Source organism: Acomys minous, assembly GCF_964271855.1.
Source record: "Acomys minous genome assembly, chromosome: 16".
NCBI classification, from domain to species: domain Eukaryota; kingdom Metazoa; phylum Chordata; class Mammalia; order Rodentia; family Muridae; genus Acomys; species Acomys minous.
In genome coordinates this window covers 35,177,483-35,203,656 of record NC_140498.1, presented here as the reverse complement: position 1 = coordinate 35,203,656, position 26,174 = coordinate 35,177,483, and the positions used below count along the sequence as shown (strand labels likewise).

The window sequence follows — 26,174 nt, the reverse complement described above, 5'->3', positions numbered from 1 at the left end:
GCAGGCTGAATAACAGGGATTTCATTACAGCTCAAAAGGCAGAAAAATCAAACTCGCCTTATGCAGGGGTTGAAAGGGAGATGCTCACCCAAGAGCAATGGACCCCAGGACGTCCCCGTGAATTCAGATGCGCTTCATTTTGAACTTGAGAACATGAGAAGCTCGGGAGGGGAAGCTCCCTTCCTGGCTTTTTTTTGTTAAGCCAGTGCATCCTAGGAGAGCATTACCAGGAAGCCTGGTTTAGAGCCCACTGTTTTCATTTGTGAGGCAAGGGTGAAAGAACTCAATCATTCTTTGCATACTCTGGAAAATGGACCCCCCAAAAGGATACTTTGTTTTTGAAGGTAAGACTTTTGTATCTCTTTCGTAACTCTTTTGTGACTGTGTGCAACTCCAGGGCTGGCCTTCCGTCAGTTGGCACTAATCAGAGCGCTCTTACTGAATCTGAACTTTAAATACACAGCAGGATAGTTGAGCAGGAGCTATCCAGGCTGCCTTGTGATTCTGTGAACTAGGGCCCCCCTCCTGGTCCATGAGATGGGGCTCCCATAAGGGAATTAGCCGCCTTCCACAAGGCTACAATTGATGATGCCGCGTGGCCACCTTAGGCCCTTCCTAGCACTCCATCTGTCCTCTGGGCTGAGCCTGGCCGCAGACAGTGATGGAAGCTCTGAGCAGCACAGAAGAGCCAAGCAACCCACTTTCTACTGCCTGCGCAGAGCCATCTATGTGCAATGAAGGCTGTTCTGGCCGTGTCTCTTAGTCTGGATTCAAGTCCTCTCCATAATGACACCCTCCAAAGTCCTGCTAAGGGCTGCCAGGATAGGAGGTAAGGTTTGCTAAGTCTCAAAACCATCAGAGTGAGGACGAGCAACACATTTGGATACGGAGCTGGAGCCTTTAAAAAACACTGGGGTCTCCTTTTGAAAAGCCAGCGACATAAGAAACACAACTATGAAAATCCACCCCCCTCCACTGCGTAAACTATGTATGTCTTGATTTACTCTGTGGCCACACGTCTGTCTAAATGTCAGGAAGCAACACATGTGAGTGTGCTTTATTTTTTTCCCCCTCATCTTTCCTTAACACCAGGCAGGTGTTTCAGATCACAATTGTGCACAGGCCATGTTAACCAGCCATTGGGAGGAGGGAGGAAATCACCTTTCCAGTGAAGCGGTTGCTGCATATTTCTGTGATTATGAGGTAATTTGCATAAATATTCAAGCTTTGCTGCCTAAATAAATTCCAGTTGGGTAACAGCTGATCCCCTGTACTCTAAGACCTTCTGTCTCTTTCACAGTTTACTTCTGGTTTTAGAATTGATATCTGTGCAAAGAGAGGAATTTAAATGCAGAAAGGTCTTAGGGCACAGAAAACAATGCTGACCTCTGACCTCCGAAAGATTTGTTTTTGTTGCTTTGTTTTGTTTTCTCATGGAAAAAAAGTGAAGAAATGCAGAGTTTCTAGATAGACAAATAATGTGTGTGGGGCAAATATATGATTGGTTTGGTGTAATGGAGAAATGCAAAGCTGCTGGGGAAAATGTGAACATCTAAACCCCACACTCTTGTCTCTGGAAAGAGCTTTGGACCACCTGGTTCACTGACTACAAAACAGGGAGCCATGTTTCTTTACAGTAACTATTAGGGAACATGGTAGAACAAAATCACTGGCCACCACTCTTTCCAAATCTTCCCTAAATCCTTGATCTCCAAAAATTATCATTAAACAAAAAAGGTAAAGGACAATTACATGAGATGCAGTCACTCGAGGGAGAGAGTTAAGAGGAGGGAGAGAGTGTGTGTGTGTGTGCAGATGGATTCTGTTCTGCATCTGTGGAACACATGCCAGAAGCTGGAATCTATAGCACAGCCTCCAAGAGGGAACTGTCCAGGGTCTGAGGAGCCGTTTTTTTTTTTAAGTGGCACCTTCCATGCTTCACTGTTGATCATGTCAGTGTATTACCTATTCAAGAATAATTTGCACTTCTTCTAAAAGCTCAAAAATGCTGCTAATTCCTCCTTAATCAGACTTACCGAGATGGGCCCAGAAATTTGCATTTCAACAAGCTCTCCCGTTTATTCTGACACACTCAAGATCTGGAGAACTGCTCAGCTAAAGGTTCTTTCTATTTAAAGCAACTTTGCCCACCTCCCTCCCAGTGAAAGACAGCAGTAACAGATGATGCAGGGAGAACCGGCACTCGGCAGATGATGCCGAACTTCTCAACTCATTAAACTGTCTCAAGAGAGATGAACAATGCAGCTTGAGCTTTTCTTAAATTCAATGCAGATTCGAATATCTAAACTCTTCGCTGCTTTTTACACCTGTGGAGGAAGAGCACTGCCAACAAAGGGGCACTCTAACGTGCCTGACAGTTTAGCTTTCTTACTCCGGCTTCCCAGAGAGGTCCCCCCCCACCCCCGCCCAGCAGGAGGCCCCACTCACCCTGCTTTTTGAAGAGGTTGCTCTGCACGATCTCATTCATTGACTGAACCTTCTGCTTCTGCAGCTTCACGGGAGGGATGCAGGTGTAAAACTCATACAGGAGCTGGCTGAGGAAAGGAAGAGCAGGAGTTGGCAGAGGTTAGACCCAAGCGGCTCACCTCAAGAGGATCCAACCTGGGCTGTTAGTGCTCTAGGGATAGAATTAGCATCGTTGTGTCTTCCATGCACTTCCAAGCCCTGGCAAAGCACTAGCTGCCGAGTGAACCTCCGGCGAGCATGCTGGTGTTAGCATTGGATTGTAGTAGCAGTCCAACGGATGTGAAAATCTGAAAATGCCAATATCTTTGAGCACACAGCATGTGGCACCTGTGTCCTTCGCATGTCCATCCACTCTGTTTCATAACCCTTCTAACAATGTGATGTTAGGAAAAAGGTATTTCAATGTTTATATTTCACCTACTTACTCCTTGGGGATACTGAGGCAGGTTCTCTTCATGCAGTGGAGGCTAGCTTTGAACCCCTGATCCTCTTATGTTGGCCTAAGTGCTAAGATTACCCGTGAGGACATTACACCAGCCTAGCAAGTGTGGAAAACTAAGGCCAGGAAGGCTAACTAACTTTCCTGAGGTCATGCAGATAAGATAAACAAAGAAGCAAGCATTGTACACCAGATTCTGATTGTACTACTGTATTGTCTCATGAAAGGAACTTTAGGCAACCAGCTTCTAAGCTACATCACTAAGTCATTTTTATTTTAAAATGTCTTATATGTATTCATCCTTTATAGTACATCTTAAGACCAAAAGGGGGTCCTTAGTATTTTTCAGAAGGCTACAAAAAAACCGTTGTGGGGTTAGAACAAGTGCAGGGCTTCAGAAAGAAGACAGCTCTTTCTCACTAAAGTGATTTAACATTCTCCTCCCATTCATGATCCTATCAGCGCAGTGTACCGATCCACCCCCTACTAAGGAAGCATTTACATAGCGTGCCATGGGCGATACTTAGGGAAGTGGGAATGTAGTGAGCCAGAGGTGGTGGCTGTTAATCAATTTAAAAATGCAATAGATACAGTGGGTGTAGAGAGTTTCAAATATTAATGGCGAGGGCTGTAAGAAGAAGGTATAGGAGGAATTTACTTCCGATAGATACAGGTAGTTTTCCTGAACAGGTAACACTTGAAGCCTAAAGATTAAGGAGGAACTGCACTGCATAGAAAGGGAGGAGGAAAAGGTAACTTGCAAACAACAGCAACACACCTACTGGTGCTGTCCCTGCCATGCAATCCAAAGAACAGCAGCTATGGCGCTTTCTCAAGCTCCATCATTTGTTACAGCGATGGTAGAAAACTGCATGCAGGAAGGCAATACAGGAATGCTTTTAAATCTGAATGTGTTTCCTATAAAAAGTGTTCTTTTAATCATCTTTTGTGTTATCTGGGAATGGTAGTGGAGTTGAGGAAAAGCAAAAGGTATGGGTCAGGCTCAGACAGCCCGTTCCCACGGCGTAATCTCATTAAGACCATTTGCTCCTCCTCGACAGGGATGGAGCTAAAAAGGAGAGAGCAAACCAGGGCCAGTCTCAGTGATCTCTTTCCAATTTGCGGCTCCAGGATTTGCCAAGCAAATGTTGGAACCTAAAACAAACAGTGCCCAGGCCCCGGCGATGTGGAGTTCTCTGCCTCAAACAAACCCACATGTTCCACTCACACTCTGTATGAAAAGAGTGATGCTTTCATCACACACAGGTTATCATCGAAGCCTCGCACAATGAAACCAAAACCTCTCACCCTAAAGCCCCTGAACAAGGCTCCTCCTATGTTCCCTCCCTGATCTGAAGTTGAGAGTCTGTGTGAAACCCCAGGAGGGCCTTGTTTTGTTTTGTTTTGTTTTGTTTTGTTTTTCACCTCGGTCCCTGGTGTGACAGCAGAGCTGGGGGGGAGAGAACTTCACAGGCTCTTACCTGAGCAACTTTGCATCAAAGACCGTTTCCACATCATGAAGGACGGATGGGATGTACTTCAAAGCTGCCACCTGGGGGGAACATGAAATAAATATAAGTGGTGCCTCACATCCAACACGTCTGTGCTGGTGGAGCAGACACCATGTGACAGATCAGAGGATGACCCTGCATCCCAGACACTGCCATAATCAGCCAAGCCTCCAGGGGGAGACTGAAAAACATCAGGGAAGATGGCTCAGCCAGTCAACAGCCGGCTACACAAATATAAGGACCTGAGTTCAGATCCCTGACACCCTGTGTGAAAGCCAGGCGAGGCAGCACATACCTGCCCTCACTCTGAGGATATGGAAACAAAGAGATTCTAGATTCTCACTGTGTAGCCAACCAGCAAGTAGCAAGACACTCTATTCTAGTGATAAAACACCAACCAAAAATGAGTTAAAGGGTTGATGTCCCCTTTCAAGTTTCAGTGTATTGTTGAAGGTCAAGGTAAGGACTCAAGCAGGAACTTGAAGAAGCCATCGATAAATCACATTCATTGGCTCATTCACAGAGTCACAATTAGCGAGCTTTCTTGCCACCTGCCCACAGAATGGTACCATATGCTGTGCCCACTGTATCAAATAAGACAACCCCCACAGATACGTACATATATGTGAGGCATCAACACAGGGCGTGAAGCATACTTGGGGTGCTTAATAATGGTTACCTCTATTATTACACAGTGCTATGCTGTGCTTGAGTTGACTCCCTGGTGGCTAGGGGGATCTGAACAGATTTATTTATATTTTCTCTCTGTGGTCACTACAGCGGACAGAAAATAGTGCACATGTCAATAATAGTATGTTTTGTCCCAGTGACTGGGCTAAGAAAGCTGAGCAGTAAGATGGATTTTCTTTTTCCTTTCTTTATCTAGAGGTATGAACCACTCCCTGCGCCCTGGAAAAAATACAGTTTGCTTAGCAGCGGGCAAACTACAATTTTAGCAGGAGCCGTAAGTCACATGGAGGAAATATAGTGAGACTAAGGGTCTAGTGGAAGCGTGTGTTTTTATTTTGTTTCCTCCATATTCTTCATAGTAGCAACACATATCACCCTTGAGCAATCAGTCTACAATAAACATAGTGAAAATTACTTTTTTCAAGAATACTTTGAGATGGGGGAGGGGAGACGGTTGAGCAGGTACACGACCCTGCCTCCTGACTGACTTCCATCCCACAGATCTCCATGGTGGGAGGAAGGAACTGATGCCCAGAAGTTGTCCTCTGACATCCATGCTTGTGCCATGGCATACACACACACACACACACACACACACACAAATAAATAAAAATATGATTAAAATTTTTTTCTTACTCTTAGCCATATACTAATGAGCTTCTTAAACAATGAATGACTTTTCTCTAAAAATTTATAATGGGGCAGATACTATACTGACCACTGTAAATATATTATCTTCTTAATCGCAGTCCTGCAGGGGATTTGGGATTTTCAAAGACAAGGATGCCCAATTGCATCAGGATTCAGTAATGTGCTACAGGTTGCAGAATTTAGAACTGTGGAGTCCGGGTTTAGATTCAGGCAGCTGCTCTCTTGAGCTATTCCTGGGACCCCCTGAACAGCATGGTCACCTCAGTCACACAATAGCCCTTCTCCAGCCCTTCATCCGTTCCTCCATGATTATGACTTCTATATGTCAGTACTACATACTTATGGTACAAGAAAATCACACAAAATAAGGGTGAAAAATGCCCCTCAAATCCCTTATCTTCATCTCAGCTTCGGCCTTGATGCTGCAGAAGAAAACACTGTTCATGTCCCAGAGATTTTTTTTCTGCACTACTTAAACATGTATGTATATGGATATGTGTGTGTGTTTGTACAACACATGTATAAAGATTCTATTCAACTTGGTTTTGCAGTTAAGTATTTTCTGCTAGATCCTTAGCATTCTGTCCCTTGGGGTACATTCTTCTAATTTTTGACTCCCATTCAGCAATGCCTGGTGGGTTCACCATGTCTGCTTCACCTCCTGCTGCTTATGAGCCTTTGGTTATTTCCTTTTTCCTAATTATAAAAAACACCCAGGAGACAGTTCATATTTAAAAAATATATACACAACCCTGTAAGGATCCCTATAGAACAGATTGCTTGAAGACAAATTAGTGCATATATATATATATATATATATATATATATATATTACATCTTGCTGAATGATCTTGAAAGAGGTAGTAAGCAATTTCTTTTTACTGCATCTCCACTTCCCCCAAGTCCTTAATAACACTGACTATGCAATCTTTTTAATTTTTTGTCAGTGTGATGAACAACTCGCCACTGTAATTTTGGATGTCTTTGGTTGCTATCGCTGCAGCCATCTACTCTACACTTAATGAATATCCATATTTACTAACTTGCTCATTCATATCTTTTCCCCATTCTTTCAGGTGATTCTTTTTCTTGCTTGATTGCAGAATTCTTTATGCATCAACCTCAGTCTTTTCACAGTAATATATTTTTGCAGGAGTCTTCTGTTGATTTTCTCAGACTAATATATAGTCTGAGACCATGTATTAACTTTGTTTAGCATACCTTTTATTGCACAGAGATATTCTAAATTTGCATGTTGTCAAATGTGTCACACCCTTTTCTTTATAAGTACTGAATCTGGGGTCTAGAGTTTACTCTTTCAACTCTGTATCATAAGAGGAAACAGTCAACGTTTTAAACCTTGCCTTAGTGGGTACTTATACCCAGCAGGTTGTATAAGGTATTCTACAGAGAAAAGGGAGATTTGTGATCAAACAATTTCAAGAAACAGTGATTAAGATGAATATAAACCAGGGAGATTTTTGTTGTTGCTTTCAACTACAGAGAAGTTTAGGGTTTTAATATGTTGTGAATCATCATGACATCCCTCTGGGCAGTTATAAGTACACCAAACATCACAACCTAGTTGGTCAAGGACTATCTTGGTCAGGAAGCACCAAGCAGATTTAGGAAAATTAGAGGTCCTGAGGACCCATCAATGAGAGGAAGGGGTAATCAGGCTGAGAACAGTGGGTTGGAAGTGATGAGTCTCTCTTACTCAGTTTTTGTGATACTATTTCAGCAAAAGCAAGCACTCCACAGGTCACAGTCTCTTGAAGTCTAGAGAAACCCTCAAACTATAGGTATAACCTGAGAAACACTCATCTAAGCACTTGTACAAAACTGGTTCTTTTTTCACTATCAGGCCAAAGAACGTAGAACCCACAGAGACCTGGTTATGGAGTACAATTGCCCAAGTGGCCCCTGCAAAAGATTGGGTCCATTTCACATGCCCAAGCCTTGGCATCATTAGATGGGGTTGTATGAAGTATATCGTCATCATGATGTTCACCATATCAGCCCCTCTAAGGTAAACCAGATGTCCCCACATCACATCTCCCATGCACTGCCCTCATTCTCCAGTGCCTAGATGCAGTATAATACGACTTCTCATAGTTAAGACACAAAACTCTCAGCAACTTGAGCAGAGCCAGGATGTGAGTATCTACTGTAGGTTTGGGGAGCTAAGCCTCACTTTAGGGGTGTAACGTCATTCAGTAGTATCCATATCTCCAGGAGCTGACACAAACCCAAACATAGGAGCTTTATCAGGAGCTGGAAGAGTTGAGCTGGAAGGCCCCACCTTCTGATCTTCCAGCTCTGGGCTGGTAATAACTCCAACAGGCTATGTAACTGCCATCTCTGACTCACAGGATGGTGGGAAAGTTCATCTGGTCCAGTCACCCCAACCAAGCAATGACAAGCCAGGAGTTCTTCTGTCAGTGGGGAGAGCCTACTTGAGAAATTGGTCAAGACTACTATCCTACCTAGCACTGATCAGAAGACCCTTGTCTACGTCCTTCCCTTGAAATGCCTGAGGTGATATCTGCAGGTATTACTACCAACCACTCCTGGGAAGAAACAGGTCAGTCACGTGACTTATTGGAAACCTCTACTTTTCACACGTCTGAGACCTGGAAACTGGAAACAGACGAGCTTTGTAGATCTGTTTGCTCTCCAGTAACAGTACAGCTTAACTCTAGCTCTTACTACTGATTTCCTTATTCCTACTGTTATACACACTGAATGGTACTGCAGAGTTTTTAACGTTCATTCCAGAATATATGTTCCTGTTTTGTAGCATTATTTTAAATATGTATACCATATATATATATACACACATAAGTATGCTACCTATATACTCATGTAATAGAATTACTATTCATAGGGTTTCCAAGCAGGAACTATTACTTAAAGTTTCTATGCACCAAATACCTTACATGCAATATCTCACCTTTTTTTTTTTTTAACAACTATTTAGAGTAGATGCCGTCATCCCAATTTACAAGAGAGAACACTGTGGCACATTGATGTTAAATAATTTGCCAGGAGCCATATAGAAACAAGCCAGGATGTGTCCCAGATGGTCCAGATGACCTTAACCAGCATGCTTTCCTACTGCCCTTCACGCTGAAAGAAATACATGCTATCTCAGCAAGTAGGGTATTTGTGTAGGAGACAGAAGGCTGATTTGGGGAAGAAATGCATTGAAGCCATCTCTCTGCTTTGTCCTTTTTCGTTTTTGAGCAGGAGTATTGTTCTCCTGACATTCCTTAAGCTACCATGTATACAGATAAAAGAACAGCCATCGGGAACGCATCAGATCAGTAAGCACTCTCATGGCAACAGCTGAATTTCCTTCCTTCCTCTGTCAAAAGGCACAGGAACAAGCCTTGAGAAGAGACCCGTACCCAGGCCCCGACTCAATGCTTGTCTGTCCCAGACAGAAGGTGGAGAAGGGCACTGGAAAATCAGCTCTGTCTCCATCAGTGGTTCTCAACTTGTGGGTCACAATCCTTGTGGGGCCAAATGACCTTCTCACAAGAGTCACTTAAGGCCATGGAAAAACACAGATGTATACATTAAGATTCATAACAGTAACAAAATTATAATTATAAGGTAATAAGGAAATAATTGTATGGTGGGCGGGGGGGGGGGAGGTCACCACAACGTGAGGAGCTGTGTTGAAGGGTCAGAGCATTAGGAAGGTTGAGAATCACTAGTCGAGATAGACATGACCCAGAGCTGACCACCTTGGCCTGGAGGCAAACAATTGATCTCCAAATTCTGAGACACTTGTATGTTGTCTCTGGCTAGATGTGAATTCTACAATCCCACCCCCAGTGGCCATCATTGCTGCCAACAGACGCAGACTTATTTCCAAACAGGACATATGGAGGAAGAATACACAATTACAAAACAAAGCCTGACAGCTTCCTGGTCCCAGAGCTACAGGTGTTTCAAACGAACACTAGTCTCTCCCTGCCAAGTTTTAATCCTATTTGTCTACTATAAAAACAGGAGGTCAGGATCCATGGAAACAGGAGACACTGTCACAGGAATTCACCACAGCATGGCCACATGAAGACAGCTCCCTTAGAGACACTGAGCTGTCCTGGAGGAAGGCAGATGGGCTGCTGTCTCCACCTTTGCTCACTGCTGCAGTCCTCAGGTGTGAATCGAAGCTTCATGTGCTTAGAGCTGAGGCTCCTGGCCACCACCACCGAATTGCCACCAAACAATAGTGTCCGTTCATCCAGCAGTATGTGCTTCCTGATTTAGGCACTGAGGAGAGACCCAGAGCACTCTTGGGCGTGTGTCTTTCTCTGTTTTATGAAACTCAACATATAATATTGCCTGCGTTTTGATCACTTTCCCCTGGCAGGACTACCTTGCCAGGCCACAGGGGAAGGAGATGCCTTCAATCCTGATGCGCCTTGATACGCTGAGGTGGCCTGGTAGGGGAGCTCCCCTTCTCTGAGGAGTAGAGGAGGGGGGATAGGGGAGACAGGGAGGGAGGGTGGGGCCTAGGAGGAGAGGAGGGAGGAGGCGATGACTGGGATGTAAAGTGAGTAATTGTTTTTTTTTTTAAAGACAAAGAAACAAAAACCTGAGCTAAACTACAGTTTTTTGGTTGGGACAAATTTTTTTTATAACTACCTGCCATAGGACCCATCATTCCCGAATGGAATATGTGGTTAAGAAACAGGACAAGATACAACAATCACTAATTGCTTGAAGATCTGGAGGAACGTTGCCCCTCTTTGCTGTTAGGACGGAACATCATTTCCCCTGCCCTGAGAACTCAGGTTGTAATCTGAGACCCCCATCTCAGGGGTGAGCAAGTTCTCTTTTCCTCTTGGTTTGGACATTTGGGCATTTTTACACCCATTAGAAAGGGAGGGAAGAGCTATTGTAAAGCAGCTTGCTGTCGTGGCTGTGGGCACCCGCCCGTCTTTCTCTTGTGTAGCTTTCATCTGCCCTTCTGCCAAAAGATTTGGATCTTCAGTGGAACTCCTCTACACTACTGTCGGTGGCCACAGTGTTGATGGCACTCAACTCTTCTACAGCTCCCGTGCGAATCCAAGAGCAAGTGTTTCACGGCTGCTGCTAAGTCACTCAGCCCCTCTGAGTCTCCTTTTCCTCATCTCAGAGGCAGAGCTAGGACATCTGCATTACAAGGTGGTGCTGCAGAGATCAAAGGGACTAACGATACCTGCAAGGCTTTTCACTCAACAGTGTGATATGTAATAAATGATAAAACCACAAAAGAAACAAACCAAAGACAGTAAGAACAAGGCAGACGCCAGCTTTCACGCTTTCATTCATTCCACACATAGGAATCTGAACATTTACTGCTGCCAGCTACAGGTAACCGTCTCTGCCCTCCTGGACACTCCAACAGCCGTGGGCATGGCTGTCTGGGGGCCACGCAATGCAGCATGCTGTGTAATGCATCTATTCACTTAATTCTAACTGATGTCATCGAAATGGACAGTGTGCAGTACCATGAGTTTTGAGGAGAAGGTGGCAAGCTGTCTTCTCAGTGGTCACCACAGTGCCCTCACTCACCACACAGCTACACGCAGAGCACAAATGTGTACTGCTGAGCCTGACAATCTGCCCTCAGGCTCATCACCCTGATGTCACAGCTTGTGCATGCAGAGACTTCTGAACAGGTAGCCTATTATTGAAAACACCCAGAAGTCTTTGGTCCTAATCACTCCTGAGGTATAAAGAACACTGACATTGGAGTTACAGAGACTTCATATATGGTACCAATGCAGTATGTGCTCCATGGCTTCAAATTCTACCTCTACCACTTTGCATAGGCCTAATTTGGGATGGGTTTATTAATTTTTCAGCCTCTGTGAACACTGGGGACTGTGGTTCCCTGCAGATTTCTGGTTAAATTAAGAGCACTGTATATGAAGGGCCCAGCTCTATGCCGGGCACACAGTAGGTACTCGGTCCATGGAAGGCATTTGCACTGTTATTTCTACTCGGAACAACCAGCTTTAACTTCACTGTTTTGAGTGAGTGGTTGCCATGCCAACAAAGAATAAAGAAAACCACAGAAAATATCTTACAAAGCTAGGTGAACCTTCAAAACAGGAAATAACTTGCTTAGGCCCCAGAACTCACAAAAGCCAAACTCTGAACCAGATCTACTTCACTTATAACTAAAGTGGTCATGAGTGAGGGCTCCTACCCACCTGGAAGTGCTCAGCTTGAACAAGGAATGTCAACCAGGAGCCTTCTCACCCTATGATGCAGACTTGCCTATGAGCCAATAGGATAGAGGCATTTTCTTTCCATTGAGATTGCTTCTTCCTAGATAAGTCTAGTTTATGTCAAGTTGACCAAAACTAGCCGGCACAATGACTAACTGTTATTTAAGCTATAATGTGACAGGCTTGCATTTCACATTTTCCACGGATTACTTCCTTTAATCCTGCGACGTTTCCTTGCAACTTGACATTTGTTTTCTTCTTGCTTTACAAAGGGAAAACCCGAGGCCTAGAAAAGGGTGTGACGTGCTTAATGCTGAGGGCTACACGCCCATGTGTGTGTGTAGGACTGACTTCCTACTTAGGCTTCTCAGCGTCACAGTCACAAGTCCTCCTCCTACTGCAAAGGTCATTGGCTGTAGAAGATTCCTTGTGTAGGGTTTGCCAGCAGGAACTTGACCTCCCTCCTGTATTTAGCCCATTCCTCAAACCGTAAAACAGGCTTACATTCTCTTTCAATGGCACTGCTCTTAATATTTGAGGTGACTCTAAATCCTTCCTCATAACGTTCTAGAAGCCATATAAATAGGTGGAATGTACGCTTGGCTTTATGCAAATCCCCAAAGCTAAATTTGGGGCTTGGAGCAAATTCTAAAATGAGATAAAGCCCTTTTGCAGGGCTCTGGGGTGGGGATCCGGAGAAGAAAGCAGTGTAATCTGGGAAATTGAGGCTTTTCTAACCGTTTACCCAGACAATAAGAACTAGACTCAAATGACTTATGCACAAACCGGAACAATCGCATTAGCTTTACACAGTTGTATAGCATTTTATAATGTGCTGTTGCAGACATTGTTTCTTGCAACCTCATCAAACAACGAGGTTGGGTATGTGAAGAAACAGAGGGGCTGAGAGTGTCATGACCTACATAATGAGACCAAACAGTTCACACAGAACCTTCTCCTTAACCCAGGTGCCTGTCGGGTAAATACTCACTCACCCCTCTGCCCCATGGCTCCATCGTTTCTTGCTTCTTCCTTCTTTCCCTGTCTTCCTATTCCCTCTATCTGCCGTTCATCATCAGGAATCAAGTGTGAAAACTGGACAAAATACCTCTATGCTGCCTTCTTCCTATCTCTATGTGGCCAACTACTTTTGGGGGTCTCTGCTCCATTCTACTTTGCCGTGAATGGCTTCCTCTGTTTGTTCATTATCTTTGTTTTTTGTTTGTTTGTTTGTTTTGTTTTTGTTTTTGTTTTGGCACAGCCCTCACTAGATATCCTGTCCTCCTGCTGTTCCCACCACTGTGCAGTCTCTGTGTGACACAGGCCAGGGTCAGAGAGGGTTTTGGCCCCTGCCACAGGTCAGGCTACCCTTCCTCCAGTTATCCGTTTTGTTACACTGAGGCTTAGGGAATATACAAACTATTCTTCATTTTTCTCTTTTTCTGTTTTTTTTCTTTTTTCTTTTCTTTTCTTTCTTTCTTTCTTTCTTTCTTTCTTTTTTTTTTTTTTTAGCAAAGGGAACACTGGAAAAGTATTTCCCCCTAAACTGGCAAAAGAGAAAGGAATTTAAAACTGTAAATTCAATGGTCCTTACTAATTCCAAGCACATTCATATGCACGGAGGGCATGGAGTGAACGGTGTCAAACACAGCGGAATGCAATTGTAAGAACCTTGTTTTCAGAGCTGGGTAGGGAGATCTGAATCCTGGCCTTGCCATTTGCCAGCAATGAAGGTTTGAGGAAGGCATGCTAACTAGCTTCACTTCAGCTTCCACACCGATGTTCTTCACTTGTTCATTCATTCATTTATTCTTTCATTCCCCAGCCTTTTACTAAGCGCTAATTACTGGGACCCTCCTAGGTGCTAAGACAACAAGGATGCATGACTCAGAGACCTTCTCAATGTTCATTAAACCAAAAGAAGCCAACAGTGCAGCGATTCCCAGGCTCTGTTTCACATTAAAACCCCCTGGAGAGTTTTCTACCTTCATCCCCTCCCATCCCACCCCCTACCCCTGTCATCCTAGCCACACTCTGTACCAATGAAATGAGAACAACCCAATGGTGGTAACTAGGCATTTGGATTTATTAAAGCTCCAATGTGCAAAGTTTGGTACCCAAGGTACCAGCAGCAAACACCCCTTAGGCAGATGCTACCTCTGCCTCTTCACCTCCTTTCTCCCTGAATGCTCCTTTCTCCTTCATTCTAACCAGAGGCTGGGCAATCCTGGGCACAATGGAAGATAGCATGGCTATTTAAATTAGCAACTAAAAGGCTAATGTAGTTTTTGTTTTGTTTTGAGAACCAATCTGCATTAAATCATTGATCCAAATACATGTGTTTGGGTTGTCTCTATTCAGAAAGCATCAGGCCAAGTTCCACCCTAGCCCCAGTCCTTGGGAGTTAATGCTGTGAAACTTCTCCTCACTCACAAGCTGCTGTTTCCCACCCCAACCCCCACCCCAACCCCAACACAGGGATAGCCTTCAGGATGTCCACAGGCTTGCATAGTGTATGGGCAAGTACCAGGAACCCCTGTCAGATGATGAATCCTCTATTCTATCCAGTGAGGAGACTATTTAATCCCTAAAGGGTACCTGAGCTGATGGTGTTGAGAATGGAAACTAAGCTATCAGAGTCCCAATGGATAAGGCCACCACCTCCCTGTCTCACCCTTAGAAGAAGCCAGGTTTAGCTTCTTTCTATCCAGATAAGAAAGGCTTCAGTTATTCTAAAGAGAAATACTGGGACATCCATGTGAAAGAAACAAGTGATAAATAAGGTTCCACCAGTGGAGCCTGTGGGCCTCATGATCTGTAAAGGTTGCCAGCCCAGGCTTTTAACTGACATCTGATGGTTCTGGGCATGCGGTCAATACTGGGTGGCCAAGGGCAAACACAAGAGGGATCTTTTTGTAGTGTGAACCAACCTGCAAAAGGATGGTGGTTTTATATTGACTTTTCATCAGATTGTTGATGGATTCAAAGAGCCGCCTCATAGATTCTTCAAACTCCATCTGTTCTTTGCCTTCATAAAGCCTGTAAGAAGACACATCTGGGTCATTTCTCAAGCCAGCTGGCAAGACATCTGAAAGTGTGCACTAGCCATAACCTTCCTTTCCAATGTGAAAGGAAAAGGGTGGGAGATGAGGGCTTGTGGAGAGAGGGAGGAGCTGAGACCTTAGCTATCAGAGAAGACCCTCAGGTGCTCTGCATTGAACAGATGCCTTTGGACTCGAAGAGCATTATAAACTTGCCCTTCTTCCACCTTTTTTCTTTTACCTTGAAGAACCACAAAGAAAGGAATGTCATCTGAGCTGTAGACCTTGGATTTTCAAAGACTTCTGAAAAGCCCAAGGAGAAATATTTTCAAGTATGCTGTCCCTTTCACTTAGCCACCACCTGCTGGTCACTTGAACCCCCACAGCCAGATATATGGGGTCGGGGGGCCAATGTTCTCCTACCCAGTCAATTTAGGTATTCACTTATCACCTACTTCAAAATTGTTTTCCTCTGAAAATAAGGATTCTGTGCTATCAATGTAAAAACTAATGTTAACATAACAAAAATGTATCATTTACAAAACAGACCTTTATTCATCTAACCAAGGAGATCAGCTGCTGTGAACATGGTGGTGTTTGCCCTTCCAAAGATTCATACACACATGGGCCACTGCCTGGAAGCTTCCCTCTCTCAGAATCTGAGCCTCTTCCCCCAGCCCAGGAGCCTCCCTTAGCCCAGGGCTTCTCCAAACAAGCTTTTATCAGCAAGCATGAAATACCCACAGCCTAATCTGTGGCATCCAGTGTGAAGCGCACACAAGAGCACTCTTGTCCTCGGCTCAGATAAAGAGCACCTCTCCTGTCACAGCCCACACGTCAGAAACCAGCCTGAGCCTGTTCTGCTAAAGGTGCTTGCCTGAGATAAAGCACTGACATACTTAAAGGGTTTGTTTGCTTCCCTTCTCCAACAGGCCAGCCACTCAGAACCACCACTACCAGAGTCTGGGAAATCTCACCTGCCCCTCACCTTCTTCTTCCTACCTTTCCCTGGCTCTGTGTCTCAGCTTGCCTTCTTCAGCTAGACTCTCTGTCTCTCTGTCTCTCTGTCTCTCTGTCTCTCTGTCTCTCTGTCTCTCTGTCTCTCTGTCTCTCTCTCTCTCTCTCTCTCTCTCTCTCTCTCTCTCTCTCTCTCTCTCTCTGTCTCTGGACTCTCTCTCTTTGTCTCTATCTCTGTGTGTGTGTCTCTGTGTGTGTCTCTCTCTCTGTGTTTCTCTGTGTGTCTCTGTGTGTCTCTGTGTGTGTGTGTGTGTCTCTCCCTCTCTGTCTCTCTTTCTGTCTCTCTCTCTCTGTGTCTCTGTGTGTGTGTGTGTGTCTCTCTCTGTCTCTCTCTCTGTCTTTCTGTGTGTGTGTGTGTCTCTGTCTGTGTCTCTCTCTCTCTCTCTCTGTGTGTGTGTGTGTGTGTGTGTGTGTGTGTGTGTGTGTGTCTCTGTCTGTGTCTGTGTGTGTGTGTGTGTGTGTGTATGTGTGTGTGTCTTGTCTGTCACTGCCTCTATCTCTGGGTCTGGGTCTTGTCTGTCACTGCCTCTATCTCTATCCCCAACCCCTTTCTTCCCTTCTTGCTCTCCTTCTACAATGTCATCACTCTCTGTCATGACCCCTCCACCTCTCTTCCTCACTTCCTTCCCTGCTGGTCAACCTCTTACTCTTTTCTCTGCCCACAGACACCTGGAAATCATCAGTAAACTACATCACTGTGGCTCTTTCTGTTGTATTGAATTTGTCCTCTCTCTCTCTCTCTCTCTCTCTCTCTCTCTCTCTCTCTCTCTCTCTCTCTCTCTCTCCCCCTCCCTCATTTAACCCACTGACTTGGCTGCCCAATGTTTCTGCACAGTCGTGTCCTCCCCCATGCACTTGTATGTGTGATGGAAGTGGCTTTGAGCAAGTCATCATCAGGAAGCCACTTGCTCCATTCACAAAGATGGTTTCTAGCCTCACTTTTCTGCTGAATGACCTTCCTTCTACCCTCAATAACTGAGTGGTCACACAGAAAGTCTTTCCCCTGCCTGTGGGCTTTGGCATTTTTATTTAAGGGGGGGAAACACATTATATTGGTTTTTTGTGTGTGTGCCTGGAGAGGTGACTCAGTGGTTAAGAGCACTTGCTGCTCTTGCAGAGGTCCTAAGTTCAGTTCTCAGCACCCACAGCTGAAAAAAAAAAGGTCTGTAACATCAGTTCCAGGGGACATAATGCCTTCTTCTGATCCCTGGGGACACTGTACATATGTGATAAACTAACATAGATGCAGGCAGAATACTTATATGCATAAAATAAAAATAAATCAGTGTTTTAAATGGGCTTTGTTGAGCCATCTTAAGTAACGAGACTCTAGAGGGGGATGTTTGTGAACTCCTCGGAAGAGACCCTGGGAACAGTCTGCATTCCCAGTTGTGCCACATCTCACTAAGTCTACTGAGTTTTGGAAGCTGAGCAACTGCCCTTAAGATAAACCTCCTTCTTGCATAGACTACCCCTAGCCACTTTTGTCTCAACTTTTCTGTAGCCACAGTGCAGCTTTTTCTTGCAGTTCTCTGGGCTTGGGTTCAAAGCCAAGAGCTCCTGGGAAGTCCAGTAAGCTGTTGGTCCATGCCCTAGCTGAACAAATGAAGATACAAGGGGAGAGACTGGGGAAGCGACTCAGAATCACTTCCATTGCGGTTGGAAGGGCAAACTTTCCCACTTTCAGAGCAAACCAAGGACTTCCACCCAGACATTGCCTTCACAGGACACCGAATTTAGTTTCCACCAGCAAGAGATGCAATTCACTCTGGGGCACAGGCCGGACTCATGGCTCAGACCAGGGCTCAGCATTCTCCTCCTAGGCTCTGGGAAATCTAAATGGGGAAGGCAGATGATGCTGATCCCATGAAGCAAAGACTTGGGGGCCCCACCAGGTGACGGTGGGAATCCAATCAACTCCTTTTACATCTATCAAAGCTAAGATCTACGTACCACACTCCAGCCAGGGATAGAAACAGGTGCTGTCTCTGCCTAGCTTTCACCAAGGATGTAGAGCGATATGCATCAATTCAGGCAACAGCTGAGGCGGATAACCTTGCCGCAGGTCAGAAGACAGGAAAGAGGAACCTACTTCCTGGAAATGGCTTTGTGGTGGAATCATGCTCCCTCCTTATACTGGCAAAACCAAAGCTCTGCTTTTCTGCACTCCCAGTCCCCTTGTTGATAACATGGAAGATACAATGCTCATGCAAAGATTTTTTTTTCAAATAGATTTATTTTCATTTTAGATGTCTGAGTGTTTTTGCCTGCATGGATGTCTCCGTGCCTGGTGCCTGGGGAAGCAAGAAGAAGGCGTCAGACTCCTGGAGCTGGAGTTGCAGACTATTGTGAGCCATCGTGTAGGTGCTGGGAACGTGGGCCCTCTGCAGAAGTGCACTTAACCACTGAGCCCCCACAAAAGTTACTTTATTTGAGAATTTAAAAAAAAAGAGAGATACGTTGTGGGTGCTTAGTATTTTAGCTGACACTTAATATGTGCTTAACTCAACATCAGCAATCACTGTTGCTCAACAGGTGTGTTCATGTTGGCATGTTCTCTGATTTGAGTATAAATAAATAAATAGAACATTTCAAGTAGTTTGGGATGATGGAAAAAGATATAGGAGTTTTAGACTAGATGAAAGAACCAACCAGATGAGGTAGGCAGTGAGGCATATGAGTGTTCCCCAAGAAGCCTGGAGGGAAACCAAAGCATCATCTAGGTGGTGTCATCTGGGTGACGTCATCTGGGTGCATCTAGGCTGCATGCTTTAACCATGACTTTCAAGGCAAAGGCATGGCAAATGGACTCTCTACATTGTTCCTAGCCCTTGCTCTGTGCTTTTTCTGGCCTAGAACAATCAGAAAGATAAATCTGGAACTAGCTGACTCTGCCGGGGAAGGAATTATTGAAGGGCCCCGAGGCCCTGACCAGAAGGAAAACCTGAACAGCCGGTGAGGCCGGGCTGCCAGGTGTGTCAGCCTAACCACAGCCAGCACTGCAGCTCCTGGGGCCTGTGTAACTCATGCAGCATGCTGGGAGATACTGCACAGCTGAGCACTCATTAAAGGCAACAGGGCCCCATACGGTGTGCACACTGTCTCCTCCGCGGGGACATAGAGCCTCGGCCTCGACTCAAGATGCCAAGTCCTGAACAGCAGCCCAGGGAAGAGGAACCTAAACAAAGCAGCCTCCAGCTGGAAAAGGACAAAGGGAGAGGTGGGCCTCTCTCTTTCCATATCTCTGCCATTTACAGATACTCTAGCTAAACCATCTTTTTAGGTATCTCTCCGACAGCTTCCAGACTCTGAGGGAGTATAGATTCTTAGGTAAGACTTCCTGGGTCCCAAGCCTTCTTCTTTGCTTATGATGCGGTGACCTTGGCTCTGTTTTCTTAACTAGCAAAATAATACTGTTTTGTAAGGTTCTTCTAAACACCAGATGGAAATGGAATACCAAGTGGCCCAAAGTGGGACTTGGAAAAGGCACTTGATTTAGGATACTTTCTGGAGTTTCTGCATGTAAATAATGAGTTATCTTGGTGTAGGATCTACCCCTAGGCAGGAAAGTCATTTACGGCTTATCTAAACCTTATACACAAAGTGGGAGTGTAATTTTATACACCACTTCGAATAATTCTGTACAGAAAACAAAGTTTGGGGTATGGAATTTTCTACCTGTGGAGTCAGGTCAACAGTAAGAAAATTTTGGATTTTGGAGCATTTGAGGTTTTGGAAGTTAGGATGAAGGACTGTCTTACAATGCTGTGCAGATAAAACCATCAGCAATCTAGAGCAGAGAGCACAGTTGGCAAATATTAGCTAGCATCACCAACACCTCCAGTTCCTCTTCTGGATCCATCTTATGCAACTTCCGGAGTCTTAGAGAGAAAGAGGTCAGCCTGCCCCTCAGTGAGCACATACCACGTGCTAGGCACTGTACTGGAGACTAGCATGTTGGGGGAGAGGGAACTAATACAGAGAGTCCCCAACCACTGTACCCAGAAAAAAAGCAGATAATAAAGGTGTGATCAGGCACTGTGCTGTGTCTCTCCTATGAAATGATTCATTTGACAAGGCCTAAGAGTTTCTGTTGTATCTTGCATGGGTGAGAAGACCGAACGGTCTAAGGAGGTGTAGGTCTCTGAGGGACTCGGAGATCTGGATGGTGCTGCCACCTCCTTGGTAGGTCCTCTTGGCTTTTGTGTCTATTCCTGTATTACCACCCACCACTGCCCATCTGTCCCACCTCTGCTCCTCTTTGGTAGTACTAGTAATGCACCCCAAGTTTAGCCCTAGGCCCAGCACACTTCCTACTTCTCACTCTATCACATTCCTGCTTTAATTTTTTCTTGGCAACACACACATACCTGACATTTCACAGGAGTCCAGGGGAAAGATTAAATTAACCAAAAGCTTTTTAAGTGAAAAAAAATCTGTTTTAAATGATTTTATGATCTCCTATAGAGCCAGGTAAAGTACCTCAAACAGTGAGATCACTACACCTTTTTGTTACCTTGCACTCAAGGGCAGGATACCTTTGGGCCCTGAGATAGGACACCAGACACTCGATGAATGCTGAAGAGAGGCCGCTCCCTACAGCGAGTTCCCCGTGTTGACTGATACACACTCAGTACGCTATTCAGAGCACCTAAGAAGTCCCTGTCATGGGACTCTGTTTTTCATGATTACCTGTGTGCCTGCTTTCTCCACTAGAATAGACTCTCCAGGACAGACTAAAGCATTTTTGTGTCATAAGAGTCTCATCTTCAGAAACATACCTGGACCATCAAGAGCAAGTTAGCAACAAATGATAGGTCACAGAGTAAACAAATCTTGCCCCTTGATTGCAGCCCTGCAGACAATGTCTCAGTAAGCCGGAACTGAGCTGCACTCTACTCAGTTCAAGAGTAGCCCTCCACGCTCTCAAGCATTGCCTGAACAGTTATCTTTGCCTACACAGCCTGCATCAATATCCCCTTTATTACTAAATAATTGGAGTACCAGGAGTTACTACTTATTGTGCATTTCCTAGGAGCTTTGTGGTTTTTATCATTTTGATCCACATAGCAACCCTACGATACAGTTGCTATCACCATTGAGTAATAAGGATGCAGGGCCTTGGTTCTGAACCTGTGGGTCATCACTGACTTTTCACAGGGGTCACATATCATGAGGGGACGCTCCCCCAAGGACCCTAGGCCCACCCTCCCAAAGACCCCAGTTTGCTTGACTGGTCCAACTCCATGACAGGCTTCCAGTTTTCACTCTGCCTAACTAGGCCAAGTTTCTAACCATTCCTGGAACAACCACAAGTTATGGACAGCTCATGGACAATTCACGGGCAGCTAATCAGCTTATAGGAAAAAAATGACTAGATACCATGTTTTTATTACTTCATGGCCTTGGTAAAGAACACAGCTGGCCCCATCCACTACAATTAAAGGGCACCTCCTGAGTAAGAACCAAAACCTCAGTGACTCAAAAGTCCCCAGTAACCAAACAAGCAGCCAATCCTAAATCCCCTTGTATACTCTGACTCTCTTCTGACCAATCAATTAAAGTTTGTCACAAATCCCTATGACTGTCTATAAATTGAGCCTGTGTGCTCATTTTGGGGCACCCTCTAGAGGAAAGAGATGATCCCAGCATGCTGGAATAAAATAAAATGCTCTTTGCTATTGCATACTGCCTTGGGCCTTTCTTCAGCAGATCACCTGGGCCCTAACAATGAGATATCTTGTATATAAGATATTTATATTACTACTCATAACAGTAACAAAATTACAGTTATAAAGCAGCAACAGCATAAATGTTATGGTTGTGGGTCACCACACCATGAGGAACTGCACTAGGAAGACTGAGAACCAGTGACATAAAAGCTCAGCTAGGTTTCATTCGATAACAAATGACACAGCCATCACTGGTCCTATGAGTGCCCTGGCTCCACATTTCACCCCTTTATGCACTATATAGTGTAACCACTGAGAAACAGAGCCTGGCAACAGCCAGTATAGGAGCTAGAGCAAGTGTGCACATGGGGGGGGGGATCGTTTCCCCCAGAATGGCGTTGGAGGATGGATGGAGGCAGCAGGATAAGTGGATCTAACCTTTTTCTAGTGACACTCCAAGTCCAAGGTAAGCTAGCTATGCTCCTACATCTGAATGCAACACTTGTGTTCTTAGGACAGCCTGTCAGTGATTAAGAATGATTGCTCCAGGAAACCAGAGCCAAGGGCTTGAATGTATATTCTCCCTCCCCCCCTCTCTCTCCTCCTCCCCCTCTCTTCTCCTCTCTCTCCCGTCTCCATCTGTATCTCTCCATCTGAGTTAAGAATAATTATATATAAACAAGCTGTCTGAGTCTATCTGGAAATTATCCTTGCACTTATCAGTCCTTCTGGTAGTACAAAATAAAGTGCACTCTTCAGGCTTAATATCAGTGCAAGAAATGGGACCCTCATGAGAGTGGCTGTCCCACTCCTTAACCACCTTCTCCATAGAAGGACACTGTCACCACATCACCCTTTCCTAAGCACCAAGATTTATAGGTGTGAAATAAGAGCTTACTGGTTGAGACATGGACTTTGGGTACAATGGGCTAGAAGTCTGGTGTTTTGCTTAATAGCAGTCAGAGGAAAATCTCATTTGAAGAGCGACATGTTTAAAATGTAAACAGTCGGTCTGCCAGAAGAGACGGAATAAAGCAGAAGTCTATGAAAATGCGGCAGTCGTTGACAATGTGAGCTGTCAAGCAGCCCTTCTGGCCAGAGAGACCTCCATGCTGACATTGCCTCAGCGAACACCAGCAGCAGCCAGCAGGCAGGGCTCAGACTGGGGCCTGGCGCCAGTCCTTTTGTCCAAGACAAAATTATTTGTGCTTGAGCCCTTGCTTCTCCAGAGGGTGACAGTTAAAGAAGGATCACCCCTTAGGGCAAACTGCAAGGAAGCATCACTAAAGAGTCCTCCTATAAATCACCCCAGGGGAGAACGATTTGTGGATGGGAGGAAAGAAGACAGACTCAACACGTGGAGAAATCTTCTCTGAAAAAATGTCTAGTTTGACTGCATAAAAATTAATGTAATCACCGAAGAAAAACCACCTCAAGTGAAGAGTAAACAGCCTGGATGATAATATAAAAAATAGAAGTTAACAATATGAGGGGGTGAAAGAAAAACAGTCCATCCATAGCATTCACTTTATTTCTAAATTATGGCAACCATGTGTGATAAATTAATAGTTAAGGAGGTAATAAGATACGAGCAAAGCCTTGGAAGGAGCCATAAGTCATGAGCTGACTGTGACGTTTGTCCCGTGCCATCCTTCATCTACTGAGAGAAGCCACGAGCTTTATATCATTTGGCAGGAACCACTGAGTCACATAATTCTGCTCTTAAGTAAATTTCTCCATTAGCATGAAAAATGGTATTCCAGGCATTTTCACGCACATATAATTAGAAATTGAATGTTCCCAAACAACGTTTCTAAGGATAGAAACACATATATACTCTTTCATGCTTCAAGACACTTAGAAAAAAACCGAGGTTGCATCAGTCACTTAAGAGAAAGGCTCATCTCCATTAGTGTCTTAGCTTAGCCTCTCTGGACCAGGTGGTGTAAAAGTGTGAGTGCCTAAGAGAAACTAGTTACTTCCTGAGTTACCATCTTACCAAATAATCATTTCTTTTAATAGCATACTATGTCTCTATGATGTCTTAAATGATAGCAAGATATAAGTTTTAAAGCAAATATTCACAGACATACAACTAATAATACTAGAAACCAATGCTGTCTTCGTTAGGGTTTCTGTTGCTGCGATTAAAAAAAAAAAATAACCACCATTATCAAACTAAGGAGAAAAGGATAAAACTTACACTTTCATATCATAGTTCGCCATCAAATAGAGTCGGGGTAGGAACTGGAATAGAGCAGGAACCTGGATGCAGGGACTGATGCTGAGGCCATGGAGGAGTGCTGCTTACTGCCTTGCTCCTCGTGGCTTCCTCAGCCAACTTCTTATAAAAACCCAAGACCATGAGCCTAGGGCTGGGTCTGCCCACAGTGGACAGAGCCCTCCCACATCAACCACTAATTAAGGCAATGCTCTACAGGCTTGCTTACTGCCAGAGCTTATGGAGACATTTTTCTCAACTGAGGTTCCCTATTCTCAGATGACTCCACTTGTGTCCAGCTGATATAAAAACCAACCAGGACAAATGTATTAAGTTGGTAATTTAATTTCCTCGTAGGACAGGGATTATAGGTGACAATTGTCCCATCATGTGCTTGCATAACATACTGATTTTTAATCAAGAGAATATCACAGTTTTTTTTTTACAGGGAAAGCTACTCTTTCTTGGGGTGGTAGTGGTGAATGTGTCTTGCCCTCCAGCTCCTTTATACAGCCTTCCTTTTCTGCAAAGCCCTTCCTGATTTTTCTCATTGCACCTGGGAGCTGTGGCTGGTGCGCAAACCTAGTACGAAGTCATACAACTAGAGGCAGATTCCCTGGATGCTCACAGGATAGGGAATCTGATTCTTCTCCTGCCTCCTGGTTTCCAGAATTGACTGCGGTGGCTAAACAGACAATTACCCAAGAAATGTCAAGTTATTATTGCTCTAAGCTGTGGTCATGCCTAAAGCATGTGAACCTTGTTCTCTGAGTCTTGGCTTCCTGAGAAGGCTAATTAACCTCAGGCTTCCTGCTCCATTCCACCAAGTGCCCTGGCATTTGGTGTGGGTAGTTTAAAACAATTCTTTAACATTTTCCCCACTAATACCTTGGATCATAAAAAAAAAAATAATAATAATAAAAATACCTACGCAGTAAAACTTGAGGACATCCGAGGAAAATCAAGTTCAGACACGTTACCGTTTGCATCACTGGGGAGGCCTTTCTTCAATAGCGGCAAGAAGGAAGTCCTGGAAGCTGCCAGCAGAGGGAAACTCAGGGGGAAAGTGTGAGGGTCTGAGTTTCCAGGACTGAGTAATAGCCTAACACCAGCATTAGTAAAGGCTGTGACCTTCAGTAGGTCAGTCAACTCTGAGCCCTACTTCCCCATCTCCAAATTTATTGTTGAGTTAAACCTCTGGATTTCATATTCTCTCTTCTCCCCCTCCCCCTTCCCTCCCTCTCCCCTCACCCCTGCTACTGCTGGGTCTTGAACCTAGGATCCTGTGCCCATTCACGCAAGCATATATGCTTTATTGCTGAGGTACAAAGCCCCAAACCTCAAGGAACTCTTTCTGACTTTATCACCTCCTGTGCCTCCCTCCACTTCACCCCACAAGCTCAGCATTCAGGCCACAGTTCGGATAACAATTGTTCAAAAAACCTCCATGGCCAAACTGATCTCATTAGGATACCTACCACCCACCTCCCCTTGATTGACGTGCACCCATAAGACTGTCTGCTTGGTCTGTGATTCTTTCATACCAAACTAAGAAGTTCATGAAAACTGTGGGTTTGCCCAGTTCATGGCTGCATTGTTGTACCTAACATGCTGACCTGCTCAATAAGCATGAGTTGATGCTTCATTGCTAGTGCCAGATGGATAGTGAAAGTTATTTGAAGTGGAAACGCGTGTTATCAATTCAGGCGCTTAAAAAACAAGCAGAGTCTTATGGACTAAAGTGCATGGAAGAAGCATGTACTTGTGTCACGACGCAGCAAGGGCTGAGTGTTAGGAAGAACAAATGCTATGCTAAAGCCTTAGAAGCTGCCAGCTCTAAGAGCAACTCTGAAGCTCCTGGGAAGCACCCACATACCGAAATGCTGTTCATCTATATGTCCAAGCCTTGGTATCACTTATGAATTAGCAACAGATCAGGCATTCTCCCTGCCCAGTAGATGCCTAAGGAAGCTGGCCAGGAGAGGGAGGGGGCACAGAGGATGGCAAAAGCCCAGGCTCAGGAAACCTGAGCCTGGAATGCACACAGCAGATAAAGGCTGCAGCGTATAAGCCAGGGAAAAGTCATCAATGCGCTCTCTGTGGAGTTTTTAGAGTTCAGGAGATAGCAAGTTCTAATATTTACCGTAAATAGGGAGGCAACAGATTTCATATGAAATCCAATCAAAGTAGGAAACATTGATAGAGGAAGAGA

The 26,174-nt window shown here is 44.7% G+C and overlaps 1 protein-coding gene across 1 annotated transcript in view; it reads right to left on the bottom strand.

Moving 5' to 3' along the window:
• Positions 1 to 26,174, bottom strand: part of DOCK2 (dedicator of cytokinesis 2) — a 406,436-nt gene that overhangs the window by 277,197 nt on the left and 103,065 nt on the right. Inside the window, exons 23-25 of the mRNA XM_084762887.1 lie at positions 14,942 to 15,050; positions 4,408 to 4,478; positions 2,449 to 2,555 (exon numbers count right to left, since the gene is read on the bottom strand). Of these exons, the coding sequence (XP_084619013.1) occupies positions 2,449 to 2,555; positions 4,408 to 4,478; positions 14,942 to 15,050 (287 nt within the window). The remainder of the gene's footprint in view (positions 1 to 2,448; positions 2,556 to 4,407; positions 4,479 to 14,941; positions 15,051 to 26,174) is intronic.